The sequence below is a fragment of the Plectropomus leopardus genome, chromosome 3 (assembly GCF_008729295.1).
Source record: "Plectropomus leopardus isolate mb chromosome 3, YSFRI_Pleo_2.0, whole genome shotgun sequence".
NCBI classification, from domain to species: Eukaryota; Metazoa; Chordata; class Actinopteri; order Perciformes; family Serranidae; genus Plectropomus; species Plectropomus leopardus.
Genome location: NC_056465.1, coordinates 30,490,776 through 30,509,351, shown reverse-complemented (window position 1 = coordinate 30,509,351; position 18,576 = coordinate 30,490,776). Strand labels below are relative to the sequence as shown.

Below are 18,576 nucleotides of genomic sequence, written 5' to 3'. Positions count from 1 at the left end.
CTGGAAACACTCGACTCTCTGCTAGATGTTTGTATTTATGCATAAAAACATGCAATATTTCAGAATGAAATTAAGGGAGAGAAGCATGAGTGAGGAAGGAGGAAACGCTTGAGTGAGTAGGAGGAGAATGTGGTGAGAAACAGAGGAGCATGTCTTTGACATTATGACGCCATGTCTCAAATCTCAAATTTCTCACATAAAACAGAAAAATCTTACAAAAATAACATCTGTTTAATCATATTAATAGCATCTGTGAGAGTTACTCAAGATCTCAGCAGTAAAGGTCAATTTAAGACCATCTTTAAGTTTTTTTTTTGAAAACTGAGCAAATTGGTTTGGTTTCTTTCAAAAACATGAGGAGAAGGCACCGAGCAACTTAACAAGATGCAGAAAAGTGAGCAAAAAATTGGTTAACTAGAGGATGACCTATGCATACAAAAAAGGCATATATATATTTTTTTTTTATTTTATTTTTTTTTCTGTAACAATCTTAAATATCAAATTATTATAATTATAATTTTCAGGACATTTTCCCATTTCTTGATAATTTTCTCAAAAAATACTCTTTCTTTTTTGAGAAACTAATTTAGGTAATTTTCTTGTCACATTTTACTAATTTCTTGCTATTTGTGGGATAATCCCTATCCACTTATTTATTGCCTTTTTTGCCCCATGTTACCAACATAAAAAAAACCCATTTTGCTCGAGATTCAAAAGGTCAAATATTTTGTGAAAGGCATCTGAACGCATAATATGTTGATCAGGTGATCCAAAAAATAAAGAAATAATCAATATATTCACTCAAATCGTTTATTTTAACAAAACTATACATAAGTCATGAGATGTTTGGGTTTTTAAGTAGTTTTTAGATGTCAGAAAAAGGCCAAAATTTAAGGCAGAACTAGACTTGTGTGTCGTGGGAGGGAGATGACCACAGCTCGGAGGAGTTGCTTTTCAGGCTCTGACTCTTACGGGGCCTCAGCAAACACAGTCCAAATATTTTCAAATGTGCCTGAGTCCCATCTGTAATCAGGTGAGGTCCCACACTGGGAAAGAAGCAGCTCTTCTACCCAAACAGTCCTGGATTATGTAGAGTCAGAGTCTGCAGCAGGCGCTGGAAGTCCTGCACCGTCCACGGCTCTCTGTGCGTCTGCGCTGAAGCAGCACTGCTGCTGTCAGGGCTGATGCTCTGCGGGTCGTTGAAGGTTATCAGGACATCTGTGGAGAACTGCGGCAGGCGAAACAGACCCAGGTGAAGGGTCACTGTGTTTCTCGCTTCTTCGTTGAACTTGGACACACACTGTGTCCCTGTCAGCATCCAGGCAGAGCTGCAGTCTGACAGGGACAGCTCAGATTTTGGCAGCAGCTCAACGCTGCTCACTTGAAAAGCGCCTGGCTCTGAAGCTTTGTTGCTGCCTGCGATGTCTTCAAAGTGATACCTGGCGGCGTCCTGGTCTGCTACCTGACCCTGGTACTCCACCAGCTCCACGATCAGGCTCTGGTCGGTGTGTTCATGGGCAAAAACCTCCTGGTTGTCCGGGATCTCCCTCAGCTCACTGATGTCTTTAGCGCAGTGAGGGAGGCCGGCTGACAGCGCTCCTCCAAACAGAGGGTGAGGCTGATCCTGATCCGCGCTGCCTGCAGCACGCTGCATCTCTCTGAGAGCAGCTCTGCGCAAACACACACAAACACACACAAACACACACAGACCCAGAGACTGCCTTTAACTACCCGCACTCACAGAAACACTGCCTGCATAAAGAATAGCAGCGATTCAGAAAAACCTATTAATATATCTGTAAATAAAGCGCAATAAACAAATAGCTTACCAACTTAGCCTGAAATCTTTTCCGGTCAAAGTTCTTCTTTTTTTGTTAAATTTTACGCACGCGTGATGCATCTAGAGGAGCACTACTGCCACCCACAGGTGAGACGGACATTCAGCATAAAACAAGTACCTCAAAGTACCAAAAGTAAAATACTTACACAGAACAATGACTACTGTGAGTGGTATGTTAATAACTACTAAAGGAAAAATTAGTAATTAAAGATATATAGTATAAACAATAGTAACTGTAATAATAATAATAATAATAATAATAACAACAACAAATAATCCTTGTTACTATGTGGTATGTAAAATTATAAAAATAAAACATGTGAAATATGTTACAAAAAGGTAACACTAGTATGTAAAATATTTATATATACTAAATATGTATAATGTGCTGTGTATGTAAAGTGTGTAAAAAAATAGAAAATGTACCCTAAGCTACATTACAATGTACAAAACTAGTATGTAAAGTTAGAAATATATGTATAATGCCACAATGTACAACGCAAAATATACATAAATAGAGAAAAAGAATATGCAACACAATATACATTCAAGATTAAGAAATTTGCACAGTTGAATAATTACACAGATTGCTAAAAATGAATAATTGCACCAAATGTTGTACAGTTAGGACCGTATTATAAAGACTTATTGTACTTTTAAGTCGCCATTGCACAGTTTACAGTTGAAGACAATAAATAAATTATGAAATTCTAACACTGTTGGGTTAATTTAATGAGTAAAATATTGACTAAGAGTTACTATAGCTGCATTTATTGGTGTAAAAACGACTATATTTTATTCAGACATATATTATACTAGAGGAGAGGCATATACAGTGGGCCTATACAAGTATAGGACTATTAAAGATATATAGTAAAAATTAAAGTAAAAGTACTAGTAGTAGTAGAAGTAATATTAGTAGTTTGATTTATAGCAATTCTAACTTTTATTTTTGAACCGTTTCCTTACGTTAGCAGTTATTATAGCTGCCAAATAAATGTATTGGTTTAAGAAGTACAATATATCCTTCAGCATGTATTTGATTAGAAGTGATAAAAGTAGCACAATAGGCTACTTGAGCTAACTAAATAAAAAAAAGAGGAGGGTTAACGTGAATTTACATGTATGCATCTATACCGAGAAGTGCAAAAGAGTTGAATATTTATATATATTTTATATTTTAAACCAAATACTCCTCTCACACTGTCAAACATCTGCGGGTCCCTCTCCTCCTCCAGCTGTTTGTGTTCATTTCCTGGTCAGCTGATCAGACGGAGAAGAGACAAGCGCACCGCTAGCATCCATAATGATAATCCTGTCTCATCGCCCGGACAGCGTTTGAAATGAAAGCGACAAAACCGTAAAGCCACCTCAAACTCTGAAAACCCCTGGACTAATACCTGACGCTCTCTGTGTTTGTGTTTTCCAGCATCGAGCAGCGGATCTTGTGGGAAACAGCAGGTAGCTAGCCACGTTAGCATCCTTAGCTTAGCTGCTAAATCTGTCACTGAACCAAGCGGCCTGCCAGAGCTAGCTAAATTAGCCACCAGCTTTTAGCCTTTACATTAGTCCCCTTTCACTTAAATTATTTGTTAAGTAGTAACGTGATAGTTACATTTTGGTAGACAACGATATTCTAATGTATTTAGATACGTGATAACAAACAGCTCAACCGGCTTAAATTACCAACGGTTTTGACATAACGAGCTAACTTAGCATTCCTGATACCAGCTGAGCTTTTACGATCATTTAACCTTTTAAACCTCATCAAATTGGCTTGATTTCTTCCAAAAACTTGGTAAGAAGGGACAGAACAACGACAGCAAGAAATTATTAAAAAGTACAATACATTTACCTTTAAAAAATAAATAAATACAAATTAAAAAAATACTTGGAAAAATGACTTACAATTAAAGAATATCTGAAATAATGTTACACGTGTAATTATGATAATATATAGTTGTTTCTAGCTTTTTCCTTTTTCACTATTTTAAAAAAAAATCCAAATCTACTAATTCTTACAGTTTGTGGAAAATTTCTCACCAAGTTGCGCATTGCCTTTCTTCCATTTTTTAATTATATTTTTAAGAAAATGTACCAGTTTGCTCCAGGTTCAAAGGTTTAAATAGTTGTGAAAGACTTCTGAGCACAGCACAAGAAAAGTGATTTCGCTCCAGGTTTCAAATGGTTAAGGAGCCTGGACCCTCGAGGTATTACATTAGTTGTAAAATACCTAAAAAATAGCTATTACTTGGCTCTTAACACAACATCTTTTTTTCCTCTAATAGAGACAAAAAGAGAGAAAACAAATTGCAACCAATATACTGATTGCGAGCATTAATAATCTATAGTTTTCTCTTGTGATCATCACGATGGTATTTCCTTTTCTCTTGTCCAAAACTGACATCATACGATCTGTAAATTCTATTTTATGTAATAAATCACAATTTTGATATGAATCCAGATCTGTTTTTTTAATGGATTGCACTTTAAAACTCCTCTGCAACCCTAACATGTTAGACTTTGCTTCTCCTCTTTCTCTTTCTGTTTCTCTTCACGCTGCTCCAGAGCGAGCCCTGTCCCCTGCTTCTCTTCACCTCTGTTTACTGGAAAGTTCCTCTCCTCTCCTGGCTACTGAAAGGCCTTTTTCCAATCGCAGTGCCAGAAAGGGACGCTGCTGTGAAAGCCACAGTGTCAGACTGAACTGGATTCAATGGTATAAGTTGAATTGTTGGATTTAGAGAGCTTGTGTTTGTGTGTGACTGCTGTGTTTTCCTCCCTTGATGCTTACAGAAGGGCCTGAGGATCACATGTTGTTTAGTTCAGTGTCGTAGAGGCACTTTATTGAGGCACTGTTTAGTTTTGTTGCGGTGTTACATATGGTGTTTGGAACGAGTAGCACCCAAACACAGACTCTGGGGGGTATAATTGGAAGAACAGCATGTTTTCCACATCTGACATGGTTGAGCTTTTCACCCAAAGGCACGCAGAGCAATGATGATATTTCCTTTTGTAGCTAGTGAGACTCTACCTGCTCCTGCCAGAAATACTAGGAATTAAGACATTTAAATAGGTGTTTACAGTCATGGTGTAGTAGAGGAGAGGAACAGCGTTTCGCAGACAGCTGGCGTAATGAAAGTAACACTTTTTTTTTTAGTGTGTTCTAGAGGTAAATATCAAAATGCAGACGAAATGAATGAAATCAGCTCTGTGACTAATAATGAAGTCAGGCTGTTTACCGGGATATGTTGAGACTGGAGTCATCCTCAGATTGCTCAACCATGACCAGTCTCATTAATGCAATCACAACAGGGCAAGTTTAGATTTACGGTCTTACTCTGCTCATACACTTAATGCTTTGTTCCTCAGATTCTGCTCTCAGGCAGAACCTGCCTGTAGCTACGCCTGCCAGTCACTCACTTCTTCCAGGAGTACAGTCATTTAACAGGCAGCCATGTGTAACACTAATGAGCAGCAGGACCACTGGGGTTTAGAGCAGGTGTTTCAAAAACGGTCCATGTCATGATCTTCTTCTCCTCGTGTCCCACAGAGGGAGCCAGATCGGGAGGAGCAGTCTGAAGACAACATGCCCCCCAAGTTTAAACGACACCTCAATGACGACGAGGTCACTGGATCCATTCGCAGCGAGAGGGTGAGACACAGACGGTGGCCCTTTTTACACAGAGATTGCGCTATAGGGTCGCTACCAAGTCCATTCTTTAGGCTTCCTCTACATTTTTGCACAACAGCGGCCTAATGCTGCTCCAGTGTGTGGTTTTAGACAGCATGCTGGCATTGCAGACAAAAGAGACGTGACGAGCATGATGTTTGATACAGCAGTGTCTGTAATTAGTGTTGCATGTAACACACATATCAGCAGCCCTTTCTAACAGTAACAATTGCATAACATGACAATAACAATTGCTTGCCGTCCCTGTCATAAGACAATCTTGTCTTCTCCTTGGACGGTAAAGATCTCCCGAATCTTATTGTTTCCTAGGGCTGTATGAGACTCAGAATTATGTAAGTCGAATCGGATTTGATTCGTTTTGTTTTACATAAAGTTTTAAAATTTGAACGGGCTCCGCTGGATATTCAGTGTGACAGCAGCAATCACATCATGTAGTAAACCGGTAAATGGCGCCACTGACAGCGCAAATGTGCAACATATTTTGCCAATGCTGCATATCAACTAAAATCAGAGACTGTATCATATTAACTTGCTGTGAGCTGTGAATTCAGCACTTCTTCGTCTTATGGTGCGATCTCTGTCTCCCTACATGCCGCTGCCTGCATATCCGCAGCTGCAAAGAGTGGCATTAAAGTGAAGAGCACTCACTCTGCAGCAAAATCTTGGCACCAAAACATCCTCAGAAGTAAACTGCACAGAAAAAAAACGACTGCTTGACTTGAAGGAATCTCAGTTGGCTGAGAGTCTATGAATGATGATTTGAATCTCAGACTTTCAAGAGGAAGTACTATTCTTTTCCCAATTTGCGGATATTTAACACCACTTCTTCTTCTTTGACTTAACCACTTACTGCTTGTTAAATCTCCTGTGGTAGGTCGCACACATAACACGCCATCAAAACGTCACACACGTCCTGCTGGCTGTATCTTTTTCAACAGACCGTGTTTCGGTGCTGTTGCTAATTCATTTGCCAGCTCGAAGGCGAGAAAACTCTGTGGTCCCATTCTGCCATCGTACCTTTTATACAGAACGGCAAGGCGGCATAACAACATGATATTTCCACCTTGAGCAGGTTGTGTAAAAGGGGCTAATATCATAGAGAAGCAGGGGATGCAGGCAGCAAACACAGTAAAGGTGATTTCAAAATCGACATTCAGTGTGCTGAAGTCAGGTCAAAGTTTAATTTGAAATGCAAAACAAATGCAGATTTTGCGGTAAGATGCAGTTAGATTAGCATTAATGGAAAAACTGAAGGAAAAGTGCATGAATGCAGAAAAAAAGAGGACATTTTTGAAGGAGGTAAAGTGAAGAAACTCCTCTAGCCAAATGTCTGGTTCATATCAACATGATCATCTCCTTCCACCCACCTCCACCTTCCCTGTTTGCTCCCCCAAATTCTTTACTTAACTCTCTCCTCTGTCTCTCTGTTTAATCCTGTTTGCTATTGTGTTGTACTGGAATCAAAGCAAAGCTTACGGGGAGACTTGCATAACAAATTGCTCTCTTTCACCTTCCCTGCGTTCCCTCTAGTGCCCTACCTCCTGCCCTCTGATAATAACTACCAGTTCTCCCTCATGACTCCCATCATAGGCAGTGGAAAGAAAGACTGTGATGTTGTACAGAAGGAGAGTATTAGTGCCTTGCTTATAAACTTATTTATCATCATATGGTCACCATTCTCTCAGCTCTTTTGAAGATGACCGTGTATTTACAAGGACATAAAATGTCCACGTTGGCACAGCCTTGGCGGGCAGCTGTCAGCATCACAGGGCATCCATGAATTTTCCTTTTATCAGCTCTTTGTAGTGCCAGAGTGTCATGATTGTTAGAAGGTGATGACGATGACTGAAGAACTGGAAATTTAACTTAAACTACTACTTAACTTCTTCTGCATGATGTCATTTGTATGTAGCTAATTAGTGCTGCTCCTAAACCCATTGAACGACATGCTGTATGTCTGTAATATCTCCAGCTTTCCTCTGAAAATCTCTAGTGAAATGTATTGGATTCACTTGAGAAAAAAAATGTTTTTCTTAAATGAACAAGGTTATCTCAGAATCATATAAAATGTTTTTCACGTTACTGACTTCACAAGATAATCTCACCAATTCAGAAAAATTATAATTGACAAGATTATTATCTTGTAAAGTCAGAAAAGCGAGCAGATTTTAGATTTTCTCTGATACTAATTCTCGTGTTGTAAATGCCAGTACTCCCTCACATGGTGGATTGGGTATTGGCGAGTTTATAAGTCTATGCACCAATCCAATACCACATACTTTGTTAATAAACTTTGAAGTCATCAATGTTGTATAAAACATTTAAGTATAATATTTACTATTGTTAGAATATCTCTGAAGTGGTAAGTGTTTTTTGAGACGTTAGAAAACTAATAAGTCCAACAATGAATGTCTTCTGTCGTTATTTAACCATTCATTTGCGTTGAAAGGGGTTTTTGTTGTTGTTAGCACTTCGCTGAAGCCTACTGAGTTTAAGATGTATCCCATGATGTATTGGGTTGAGCCAACGTGCAAAATCAGGTATCGAATTTAGTATTAGGAAGGAAAAAATTGTATCATAACATTTTTTTCCATGAAAACTAATAATTTTGAGCTAATAATGTCATCAATTATTTTTTTTTTCTCATGTGAATTCATTACACTTCTGTACCTTTCTTTCCCAGTTGCAGTGAACACTGTCCTCCTGTCATCCATTTAGAAACAGACTCTTACTGTCTGCTTGGTCCAATTCTCCTCCTGTGAGAATTTATTGCAGCTGTCCTCACTAATTCTCTATGAATAGCACTTTACACAGGGGCACTTTCTGGCTCTATTAAAGCCATCAGTGGTTCAGACGTGGTTTGACAGCTTTTTTGTGAGATAATCCACCTTGAGATCCCAGAAAGAATACAGAGAGGCTCTGTTCTCTTTATCAGAATCTGCTCAGGTCCATTTTGGCTTCCCTACAAACTGATCGTCCCAAGAGTTAGACGCTGGGGAGTCTTAGAGAGCAAAAGAGGAAGAGCTTTTACTGAGCTTTGGCCAGCAGAGCAACACTAGTCTTTTATTTTTTAGTAAGTCATCATAGTGTAAGTGCACTATAAGAGCAGTGTATTTCGGCATGTCTGCACTCTGAGGACAGACAGAAAAAGCATCTATTGATTAGTACAGCAGCTCTCGGGCCCCTGGAGGCCAGTTTTTTTTATCTCTGTATCAGCAGCACTGGTTGTGAGTGCCAGGAATGTGCTCTGTTTGGGCCTTTTAGCTGATAAAGGAGCTTGTTCCTGTACCAAATCAATCAAATCATAGTCACTCAATATCAAGTTCACTCTGATCTGACCTCTAAACTTTACTCTTTTTACAGAGGAACCTTCTGGAGGAGGACTCTGATGAGGAGGAAGACTTCTTTCTGTGAGTTTATTAATGTTCTATTTAGGCGCAGATTTTATTATAAATAAATCAAATATATAGTACAATTTACCCATATGATATACGCAACATTACTATCTTGGATTATTAAAGCCAAGTACACAAAATCAACAGCTAAATAAGTTATTACAGTTGAAAATTTATATACAAAAGTATATATAAGTATATTAGTAACTTTGGCTTCAATAATACCTGTTTTCCAGGAGAGGACCCACGGGACCCAGATTTGGACCTCAGAATGACAAATTCAAGCAGTAAGTATGAACACATTCCTCATAATAACTTAAAGCCAGAGGGTCAGAGTAGTGTTGCCAGCACTCTGAGTTTTGGTGTTGGTGTTATGCAACTGTGGCTCGTCATGTTTACCAGAAGCAGCAGGTTTATGGTGGACTGTGAAAGCCATGTGCAGGTTATTGTGTAACTTTCTCGAGGGTCCTGATCCCTCCGCAGTCTGTTTCTACATTCACCTCCAGTCAGGGACGTCCAGAGAACAGAAGAGGTCATTGTTGAGACAGTCTGGCACCCAGACTCTCTAAACTCTGTTCATTCTCAACAGTTTGTCATTGTTGAGAGCACTTGAAACAAGATGCCATCATTACGGATACTAGGAATGCTGTGTGCACTTTGCCCGGGCTCTTCACCACTGTGACTGAACCTGAACTCATGAGGTCAGGCCCTCTGGTGTGTGTACATGTGTTTGTAGCAGGCCATGCTCCTCTATGTCCCCCAGTGCTTTGCTCTGACTAAGTTTTTGCATGTTTACCGTCTTCAACGTGCAATCAAGCTGAAGTCCAAGACTGATAATTTCCCGCTGTTCCGTGTCTGAGACAATCAGTGTAACTGCTGGAAAATGTGATCAGCTGTTAAAGACAGCAAATTACTTTGTCATGTATCTCCCCTCTGAGCCTCACGGCATTTTATATTTCCCTCCCGCTGACCCTGCATCCCTCCATGAGGTATTGCTAAGAAAGACATTGAAATAAAGATTGAACGGTAATCTGGACTAGTCATGCCATGCTCAGGTATGAGTACCGTGAATAAAGAAAAGATTCAAGTATAATTCTGCAGATACTGAACAGGTGCAGGAAGGTCACAGTGAGGCTGAAAACCATCTGACGGGCTTTTTATTGCCTGCCAACTAGACAGGTCCACATATAGAGAAGAGGATATTGTTGGGAAAACAGATGCTGTTGTGGGTTCCCACAAGAAAAAAAGATCAATCCTTGACAAATCTTACCTTTTATCATCTATGATTGACCGTCTATGACCAATGTGTGTCCTCAGGGTGCAGTCGCAGGTCGATGAGGTGATAGATGTGATGCAGGAGAACATCTCCAAGGTGATAGAGAGGGGCGAGCGGCTCGACGACCTGCAGGACAAGTCAGGTGAGTCACACTGGAACATAGTGTGTTTTTGTGTCCGTCCATATGTTTAAAATATGTGTTTTGTTGATCTACAAAGTCAAATGAAGTTAGCACAAACTCTACAGGGAATGTTTTATCAGTCTGGTTTGTTTTAATGGTTACTTTCCACAGGTAGCTCGCAGATGGTTTGCACATGGCTCTAAGGACTGTTGTCCTCACTGTACACGGGCTTGTACAAGGCCCTGACTACATGTATACAAATATTTAAAAAAATGTATATTTTTCCCCTTTGTTCAAAAAATAATTTTGATCACACAACTTATGTTTTCATATTATCACTGTCCACACTAGAACACAAAAAAAGGCTCCAGACGCTCTCCATTATTGGCTGTCTTCAGCAGTCATTCCTCGTCAAATAGGTAGTAAAGTTTATAGGCTAACGATACTATTTCAAAACACCTGCTGGAGATCTCATCACTGGCGATTCCAGTTTGATATAAGGATAAAGGAAATCACTCAAAGACACTAGATATGCTTCAGACACAGTAAACTTTTCCTTTCACTATGGACTGCTGGTTCGACCGGGCCTAATCCAAAACCGTTTTTTCTCGCAGACTTCAAAGCGCTGACACTGAGGTAGAGCAAAAACATGTTCAAAAACCAGCGGTACGCCAATGCTGATGTTGTTTCTAGCATGAGATCCAAAACCTGCACGAGACAAACAGAATACTTTTTAATATTTAAATGTTATGAAAATAAGGAATTCCAAATTCAAGCAAGAATTACAAACAAATTATTAACAAATTATTGGCTGTATTATTATTTGACTGTTCCCATAGAGGCAGTGCTGTGTACTGACCGAGCGGACGTACTTCATTTCCACTGTCTGTTAAAGTAATGAGTTTGCATTAAAAAAGGGATACATGGAAAATCATTTTTCACTAAAATAGCAAAAATGCTTCAAGAATTTCCGGGAGAGAGATGTCTTCAGATGTCTTTTTTTGTCCGTGCCAAAAACCCGATTCACTAACATATGTCATACAAATCATGACAACTTGACATTTCAGAAACTAGAGCCACCATTTTTTTTGGCATTTTCACATTAAAAAATGACTTCAACGATTACTTGATTATTAAAATAGATGCTGATTATTTTTTTTCTCAACAGACTGATCAATCAATTGACTAATAGTTGCAGCTCTACATTAATCTTCGCAAAATGTGTAATATATGTCACATAGGTTAGTTCCAAAAATCAACCCAACACTAACTTTTTCAGTAGTAGGGGGAGCTTGCATGTAAATCCGCTCAGTCGGCTGTAAAGGTGTTAATGGTCTGTCCAGGTTTAGTGTTTTACCAGGTGTGTGTCTGAAAGCTTTTGACAGGTCTCACACTGTCATTCACACAGCCCCGCTCTTTGTTTTTACTCCGTGTGTATCGAACAGGTGTGTGAAATGTGTTTACCTCGCTCTGTTACTCAACTTCACACACACATGCAAGGCTTTCAACAGGACACGCACACGTCTTGTTCTTCTCCTCAAGAGATGAAGAGATAAGACTAAAGTGCTGTTGTCTCTTCCCAGTCTATTAAGTCTCATCATGAAATCCACACAGATGTTATATAACTGCTGCTCTCTGTCGTGTCCACCAGCCAACAAAGACGATGATGCACATCTGGAGCGAATTTGTGTGTGTTTGCACGAGCCTTTGTGCATGTGTGAGTTTTGCTGCATTTGTGTTTGGCTGATTGCGTGTCTCTGCAGCATGTTGTCCTTTATAGCAGCAGTATTTACATGCACAATATAATATCCTGTGAATGACGTGCAGTTTGCTCTCTGATCTTTGTGCAGGTAACCTGTTGTTAAATTCCATCACATTAACAAGCATCTTCTCAGAAGCCGCATCTGAGCACTTCTCTTTGTAGTGGCGACGGGTTGTTAACAGGCACATGGGCGTGGAGGCAGCGGACACATGATAGACACTAAGACTCTTAAGAGGGACAGGCGCTTGGACGAACACAGCGCTGCACGCTAGAGAGCTATAACCTTCCTGTTAACATGCATAAACATCAAGTTAACAACAGTATCCAAGAAACAGAGAGGCCGAGAGCAGCGTGGGTGAGCATTTTGAAGATGGATGTCACGACAAGGACAGATGGGAGGAAGTTAAGGGAAATGTGTTTTTGCTCCACTGTGTATAAATTCAGCAATTTTGTTGTTCACCATTTAATGCCAGTGGAGTTAACTTTTTAAAAAACTGTTTGTTGGAGGAGTGATCTCACCAGCAAGGCTTACATAACTCACACATTGTAACTGCACATGCACAACTCAGAGCCAGGCAGTTTTGAGTCACCTTAAACAACATCAAAGTCAAAACAATAGCCTGGTTATTGTTTACATGGTGATTAACAGATGTTTTTTTTATGTTTCTCCTCACATGTCCTTGTCTGTGCTGTGCTGACGTCATGTCCTAGAGAGCCTATCGGACAACGCGTCTGCCTTCAGTAGCAGAGCCAAACAGCTGCACAGGAGGATGTGGTGGAGAGACATGAAGGTGGGCTGTCTGTCTGTTTTATGTGTGTGTTTAAGCCTGTGACACCTTCACTATGTCTCTTTATTTGCCTGCATGTATGGTGTAGTCAAAGATATCCAGTATTATGAGGAATGGTTTTTAAAATTATTTTTTCCTCTCTCCTCCTCCTCCTCTGGTTCTTAACCTTCTTTGTGTGAAGGACCTGTAAATTTATACACATTATGTTATGGACCCCCATTTGATGAGATTCTACTTCAGGGACCTCTGTATGAATTTTGGTTGTTAGATAGTCCAGATTTATTTGAAGTCCAGATTTATACAGTTGTCAACAACAGTTGAGATTACCACATCAGGTCTCTCATTCATTGAATAAACGAAGGAGGATAAACAAAACAACTAAACAACAGAGCATGGGTCAACGTAAATATGGAGGAGAAATTGAACATTTTAGTGCAGGGATACCCAGGGATACCCTGAGCTAAACTATTGCTTCTTGGTTCCCTTGACCGCTGTTTGAGAAGTCCTCGTGTCCACAATAACATTTGCCAGAATCCAATCACTGCTCGTAAACTGTGGTTGAACTAGCGCTGATCAAATGTAAATCGAGATTCTGCAACTGCATTGCCTTACATTTTCAGACACATATTTTGTGTACTGTTTATCTGTAAAATGTGAAAGTTTGTGACCCAGCTGCGGTGTTGAAAACAGCTGAGCCAAAACCGAGCACCACCCACCGTCTGCAGCAAACACTCTCATTATACAGATAAACAGTACACTAAAACATGGTTTCGAAAAACATTTTAGGCGAAAAATAAGCAATGCAGTAACAGACGCAGTGACTGACATGATTGACAGCTGCATTGAAGACTCCTCGGCTCTGATTGGTTGTTTCTGTCAACGTGGATTCAAACAAATGCCATTAGGAGGAGGCAGGGGAACATGTTTGTTTGTTTTTTCCACAGGTTATCTGTCTCGTGTACTGCTGTCAAGATGGAATTTTAGCAAATATGACAAATGTAGTTTTTAATAAAGTAACCAACTGTATCTTTAATGTGTGTTGTTTCTTCCACAGATGAAGATGATTATTGCCTTGGTAGTTGTTGCCCTCCTGCTCATTATCATCAGTGAGTATTAGATCAGACACACATAAACTCCTGCTCCTTGCTAGATTTATCTTGTATCATTGGATAAGCGACAAACCTCCCTCAGTCACGCAGTGGCACTGCAAAACTTGCAGTGTCTTACCCTCAGAAAGACTAACAGCACGAGTAAAAGGGGATGGTGGTCTATTCGAGAGAACTTGGCCACCTTTTGTAGTGTATCTGCCTTTTTCTATGTAGATGGTGTTTTGTATTTTTCTTTCTTTTCAGTTTTATTTCCTGTATTTTAATTGACAAATTTTATTGTTATTATTCGTCTTATTTTATTTTATTTTTTGTCAGCTAGTTTTTAATCTGAGATGTATTTGAGAAGGTGGAGAAAATCAATAAAAATCTATTTAAGACCAGGCACACTAGCACAGTGTAAATTGATATTTGATAACTTGCAGAGCTTGTCATTTAAAATTCTCTTTTGTCTTTCTCTATTTTCAGTTCCAGTGATCCTGCGATATCGCTAGTGTCCGACGAGGAGGATGGGGAACAAAGCTCCTCTCCCTCTCTTTCTCTCTCTCTGTCTCCTTTGCACACAGTCCTCCACTCCAGCTAGGGGGCGCCAGCAGACTCCCACATCATCCTCAGCATCAGCCTGTGCGCCTTCAAGAATCTGCCCTCAACTTGCCCTCAGTACAGATCTTATCATCGGTATTTCCACACAAATCTGCTGTGGGATCAGTACAAAGGCTCGGTTTGAGGGGACACAGGAGACTTGTGGGGATATTTTAATGCAGTTCGGGAGAAAACGCTGACTCTCAGCCCTCTAGTCAATGTGAAGGAGTGCTCCATGCCATGATACATATCACGTGTAGGGCCCGTCTTTGCCTTGACAATAGGGAAACTCAAGGTCCTACATATTACATCATATAGTTAGATACTGTAAACGCAGGGAATCCATGCCCAATCGTCTCTCTTAGTTTAGCTGGTCTGAATCTGCTGCAGCAGCCTCGTATAAAGTGGGCTTTAACATTTAGCGAATGAACCTCAGATGTCTACCCATGATTCCTTGTGTGCTGTCTTCTTGCTGCGAGCGTTTATAGGGAACATTTTGTGAACACAAGCACATTTCACCGCTCAGCACGAGGCGAGGGAACATCTGAGGTTCATCTGTGTAGTCAAACAGTGGCTTCTTTTAATCATCAAAAAAAAGGCTTTCTGACAGCAAAGTGATTTCACTTATCAGGTATGTTTGCTCCTCAGTACAGATGATTTGGAAAAGGGCCTAGAAAACGATGGTCATCTGTTTAGAAAACATGCTGCTTTCTAACATTATTCCACTCCATAAATCACCGCTCTCCATCTCTGCCTCCTGATAGCTTGTTATACTGTACAGCAGGACCACGTCGAACCAAAACATCCAGGTTATGAATGTCTCCTCACCTCTCTCCTGGGTTGTGCCGAGCTCTGGACCGCTTTGGTCACGGCTGTCCTACTTTCCTGCTCGCGACATAAAACTGTCTCTCACACTACAGATGGTTCTGTTTGGTTTTAATACTGCTTCTTTCTTTATTTTTTTCTCTCTATCTATAATTTCTTATTTCTGCTGATCGCTCAATGTGATGCTTGTATGAATGCTGGTATTCCCGTTGCCGCTGAAGGGACATTTTGTCTCTCTGTACTGTTACATTATGAGCAGGGGTAATTTTAAGTGATGCAAGTTAAAAGTTGAGCTGTGAAACAAAACTTAGGTGTCAATGTGTCCAGATTAATTAACTGTATAATACATTGTCATTTTATTATTTTTTAAAGTAATTTATTTTAGCTGTAAATATTGATTCTGTAATGATGTACAAATACTCTGGCATTGCATTGGAAGACTGTGATATACTGATACTTTTTGCTCTGAATTAAAGTGATTTTAAAGGGCTCCGGTCTGGTTTCATCTGGTTTGAACTGGTCGTCCTGGGAGGAGAAAATCAGAAAAGAAGAGTAAGGATGGAGAGAGCAATCAGAGGGGAATAGAGAAAGTTTGATTAGGTTGATGGAAAGAAAGAAGATGAAGGAAGTGAAGAGGGAAAAACTAATCGTCATGCCATCCCTCCTCGTCCTAAGCTTTCTTTTATCTCCTCTCATTACCAAACTTTTTTATTGCTTCTGTGACTTTACTGGCAGTGTTGAGTCCCAAGATGGCACTAAAGTTGGAGGGGCCTGGGGGCCGTGAAGCGTTATTGTTCTGACAGACCCACTGCTCTCGCCCTCTCCGGACCGAAGACACAAACACACACTGACAGCTCTGCCCTTTGCTCAGCCAGCAACCCTTTTGAGGGAGTAGAAATTAAATTGGCCTACAGGGGTCTTTGCCTTCATTGATCTATGGCAGATGGTCTTCCAGCTCGCACTAGTTGCTGGTGTGCAACAGCAGGGGGTGACGGTCTTATTTCAGCTTTGAAGATGAAGAGGAGAGAGGGCGTAAACTTGTTGAAATGTTGATATAGCTGCGGTGAAAAGCCTGCATACAGTCCTGCACAATTGCAGTGAAATCAAAGGTGGTAAAGTCCTGGTTGGACAAGTGGTTATAAAATGTTACAACTCTTTTTAGGTCTAACAGACACAAGTGCTTTGCTTTAACTGCAAAATAGGATGCTGAGAGATTTGATTTAGCCTCTAGGAGGTACTTTGTCCAAAGTGGCTCCCCCAGAAATTTCTCATAGTGGTGACCAGATGGGTCCACTTAAAATCTTGGGGTGGCACACCAAAACAAAAAGCCATAATTGAATTTCAGGAATTCTATTACGCTGCTGTAGTATTTAGGCTAGTTGTAAACTATGTCAATATAGTAGGTCAAAGGTGAAGTTTGCAAGATTTAGGGGTATTGCAACCAGCTTAAACATCTCCTAGTTAGAATTCTTTCAGTGTTCATTGTTCAGGGAATTTTTTACCAGGAGCCGACTTATGTGCAGGTCTCTTTCTCTACAAAACAGTGGCACAGTAATTTAAACCCGTGAAAACACAGAATAAAGCATTTTTATGTCACGGTATTTCTGATGCAGTTTGGCATATCAGAAACATGCGGCTCAATCATTTATGTGTGCTCACCTTTTTTTTATGATAACGTAGGATCCAGACGTTCACAGGGATTTCACCAGGAGCTGAATTATCAGCAGGAGGTTCTTCTCCAAAACAAATGGCCAACTGAAAGCGGTAAAAACAGTGAAAACAGCAGTTTGAATAATGAATCAGTGGCTTTCCAATGATGCTGGTCACAGAGGGGCTGCAAATTATGGTGACCTTCACAATAATATGAATGGCCCAATGTGGAGGCAGTTGTTTGTTGATTCTGGGCTACTGTAGAAACATGGCAGTGCATCATATAAATGCTCATTCTAAGGTTACAAAGACACAACAGTTCTTAGTTTCAGGTGATTATAGATTAAAGACAACATACTTAGTACATTATATTAAATTTCTGCCAATATATACCCCTAAATCCTACATACAGAAATTTTAAGTATATTTGTCCTTTAATAGACAAATATCCAGCGTTAATTCACAGAAGCACATTGACTGTAAGGAACAAAAAACAAGCCCTCTCAAGTTTAGGGAAGACTTGTGGGTAAGCCTACTTGTAAATCTAGAGAAACATGATGTTGGATTTTTTGCAGATATCCAATATGCCGATATATAACAATTCATTTGTCCGATAACTGATACTGATAGATATATCCCCCTTTTTTCCCCAACTTATTTTATTGATTATCAAGTCTTTTCTATAGTGGAATTAACATCATATACTCTTATCATGATGGCCCAACAGCAGATGGACACATAAAATTCAATGTTTTTCAAAGTATGAAATATTCATTCGTTGTGCAAAATAAGAAAAAAATACTTGATGTTTTGTACCCGTGGGTTGATGTTTTGTACCCATATTCTTTTTCAAACTACAAAAAAAAATAAATCAACATACTGGCCAATTATCATATTTCATTTTAAAACCAATTTTTGATGTAGCGATATTATTGTGCGTAACTATATAGAGCCCATTTTCATTGAGGTATCTTGAGGTGAGAGTTCAAGGGACCATTTTAAAAATGGCCCTGCCAGTTGTTACCTCGCCAAAATGTAGCCTAACTTTTGAGTGTTTATTTAGCCCCCTCCCAAACATGGTTGGTACCAATGAGTGACTTTGGTTGTCTAGTTTCACAAGATACCAATAGCTTTGTGCTAGTTTTTAAAACAAATGTGCCACAGCCTTTTAAATACAGCAATTTTGGCCTACAATTATTTTCAAAAGGGGAGCCAGCAACTTTTATCAGGGTGGCTATGCCCCCCCTCCCACCTCCCTCCTTGGGGGTACCACTGTTGGTCCAGCTGTATGTAATGGGAAAAATATTATTCAGGGTATATCTGTGCATGAGAGGACATTTATATGCTCTCTGCCTGCGGAGACACACCCATACTGGCAGCAGAGGATGTTTTGGTGCTCCGTCAGGGGTTCATACTGGATGACTTCAGATTCCCGGCATAGCAGCACTTATGTGAGTCATATAACAGTGAATTTAACTTACCATGGAGAAGAGTGGACACTGTGCCAACCAGCATTAGTCAGTCGCACACACACCCTGTC

The 18,576-nt window shown here is 39.9% G+C and overlaps 2 protein-coding genes across 3 annotated transcripts; one reads left to right on the top strand and one right to left on the bottom strand.

Moving 5' to 3' along the window:
• Positions 1 to 796: 796 nt before the first annotated feature.
• rangrf (RAN guanine nucleotide release factor) lies at positions 797 to 1,876 on the bottom strand. Its single transcript, XM_042483956.1, has 2 exons — positions 1,830 to 1,876; positions 797 to 1,670 (listed from the first exon to the last, which is right to left on the bottom strand). The coding sequence occupies exon 2, from the start codon at positions 1,652 to 1,654 to the stop codon at positions 1,067 to 1,069; it is 588 nt and encodes a 195-aa protein (XP_042339890.1). The 5' UTR covers positions 1,655 to 1,670; positions 1,830 to 1,876; the 3' UTR covers positions 797 to 1,066.
• A 1,224-nt stretch (positions 1,877 to 3,100) lies between these two features.
• vamp4 (vesicle-associated membrane protein 4) lies at positions 3,101 to 15,875 on the top strand. 2 transcript variants are annotated; one of them, XM_042484033.1, is made up of 9 exons: positions 3,101 to 3,301; positions 4,409 to 4,556; positions 5,391 to 5,492; positions 8,895 to 8,941; positions 9,163 to 9,213; positions 10,244 to 10,344; positions 12,797 to 12,876; positions 13,928 to 13,979; positions 14,448 to 15,875. In XM_042484033.1, the coding sequence occupies exons 2-9, from the start codon at positions 4,554 to 4,556 to the stop codon at positions 14,471 to 14,473; spliced, it is 462 nt and encodes a 153-aa protein (XP_042339967.1). In that variant the 5' UTR covers positions 3,101 to 3,301; positions 4,409 to 4,553; the 3' UTR covers positions 14,474 to 15,875. The 2 variants fall into 2 exon arrangements, with proteins under 2 accessions (XP_042339967.1, XP_042339969.1); XM_042484035.1 differs by lacking the exon at positions 4,409 to 4,556.
• Positions 15,876 to 18,576: the final 2,701 nt, after the last annotated feature.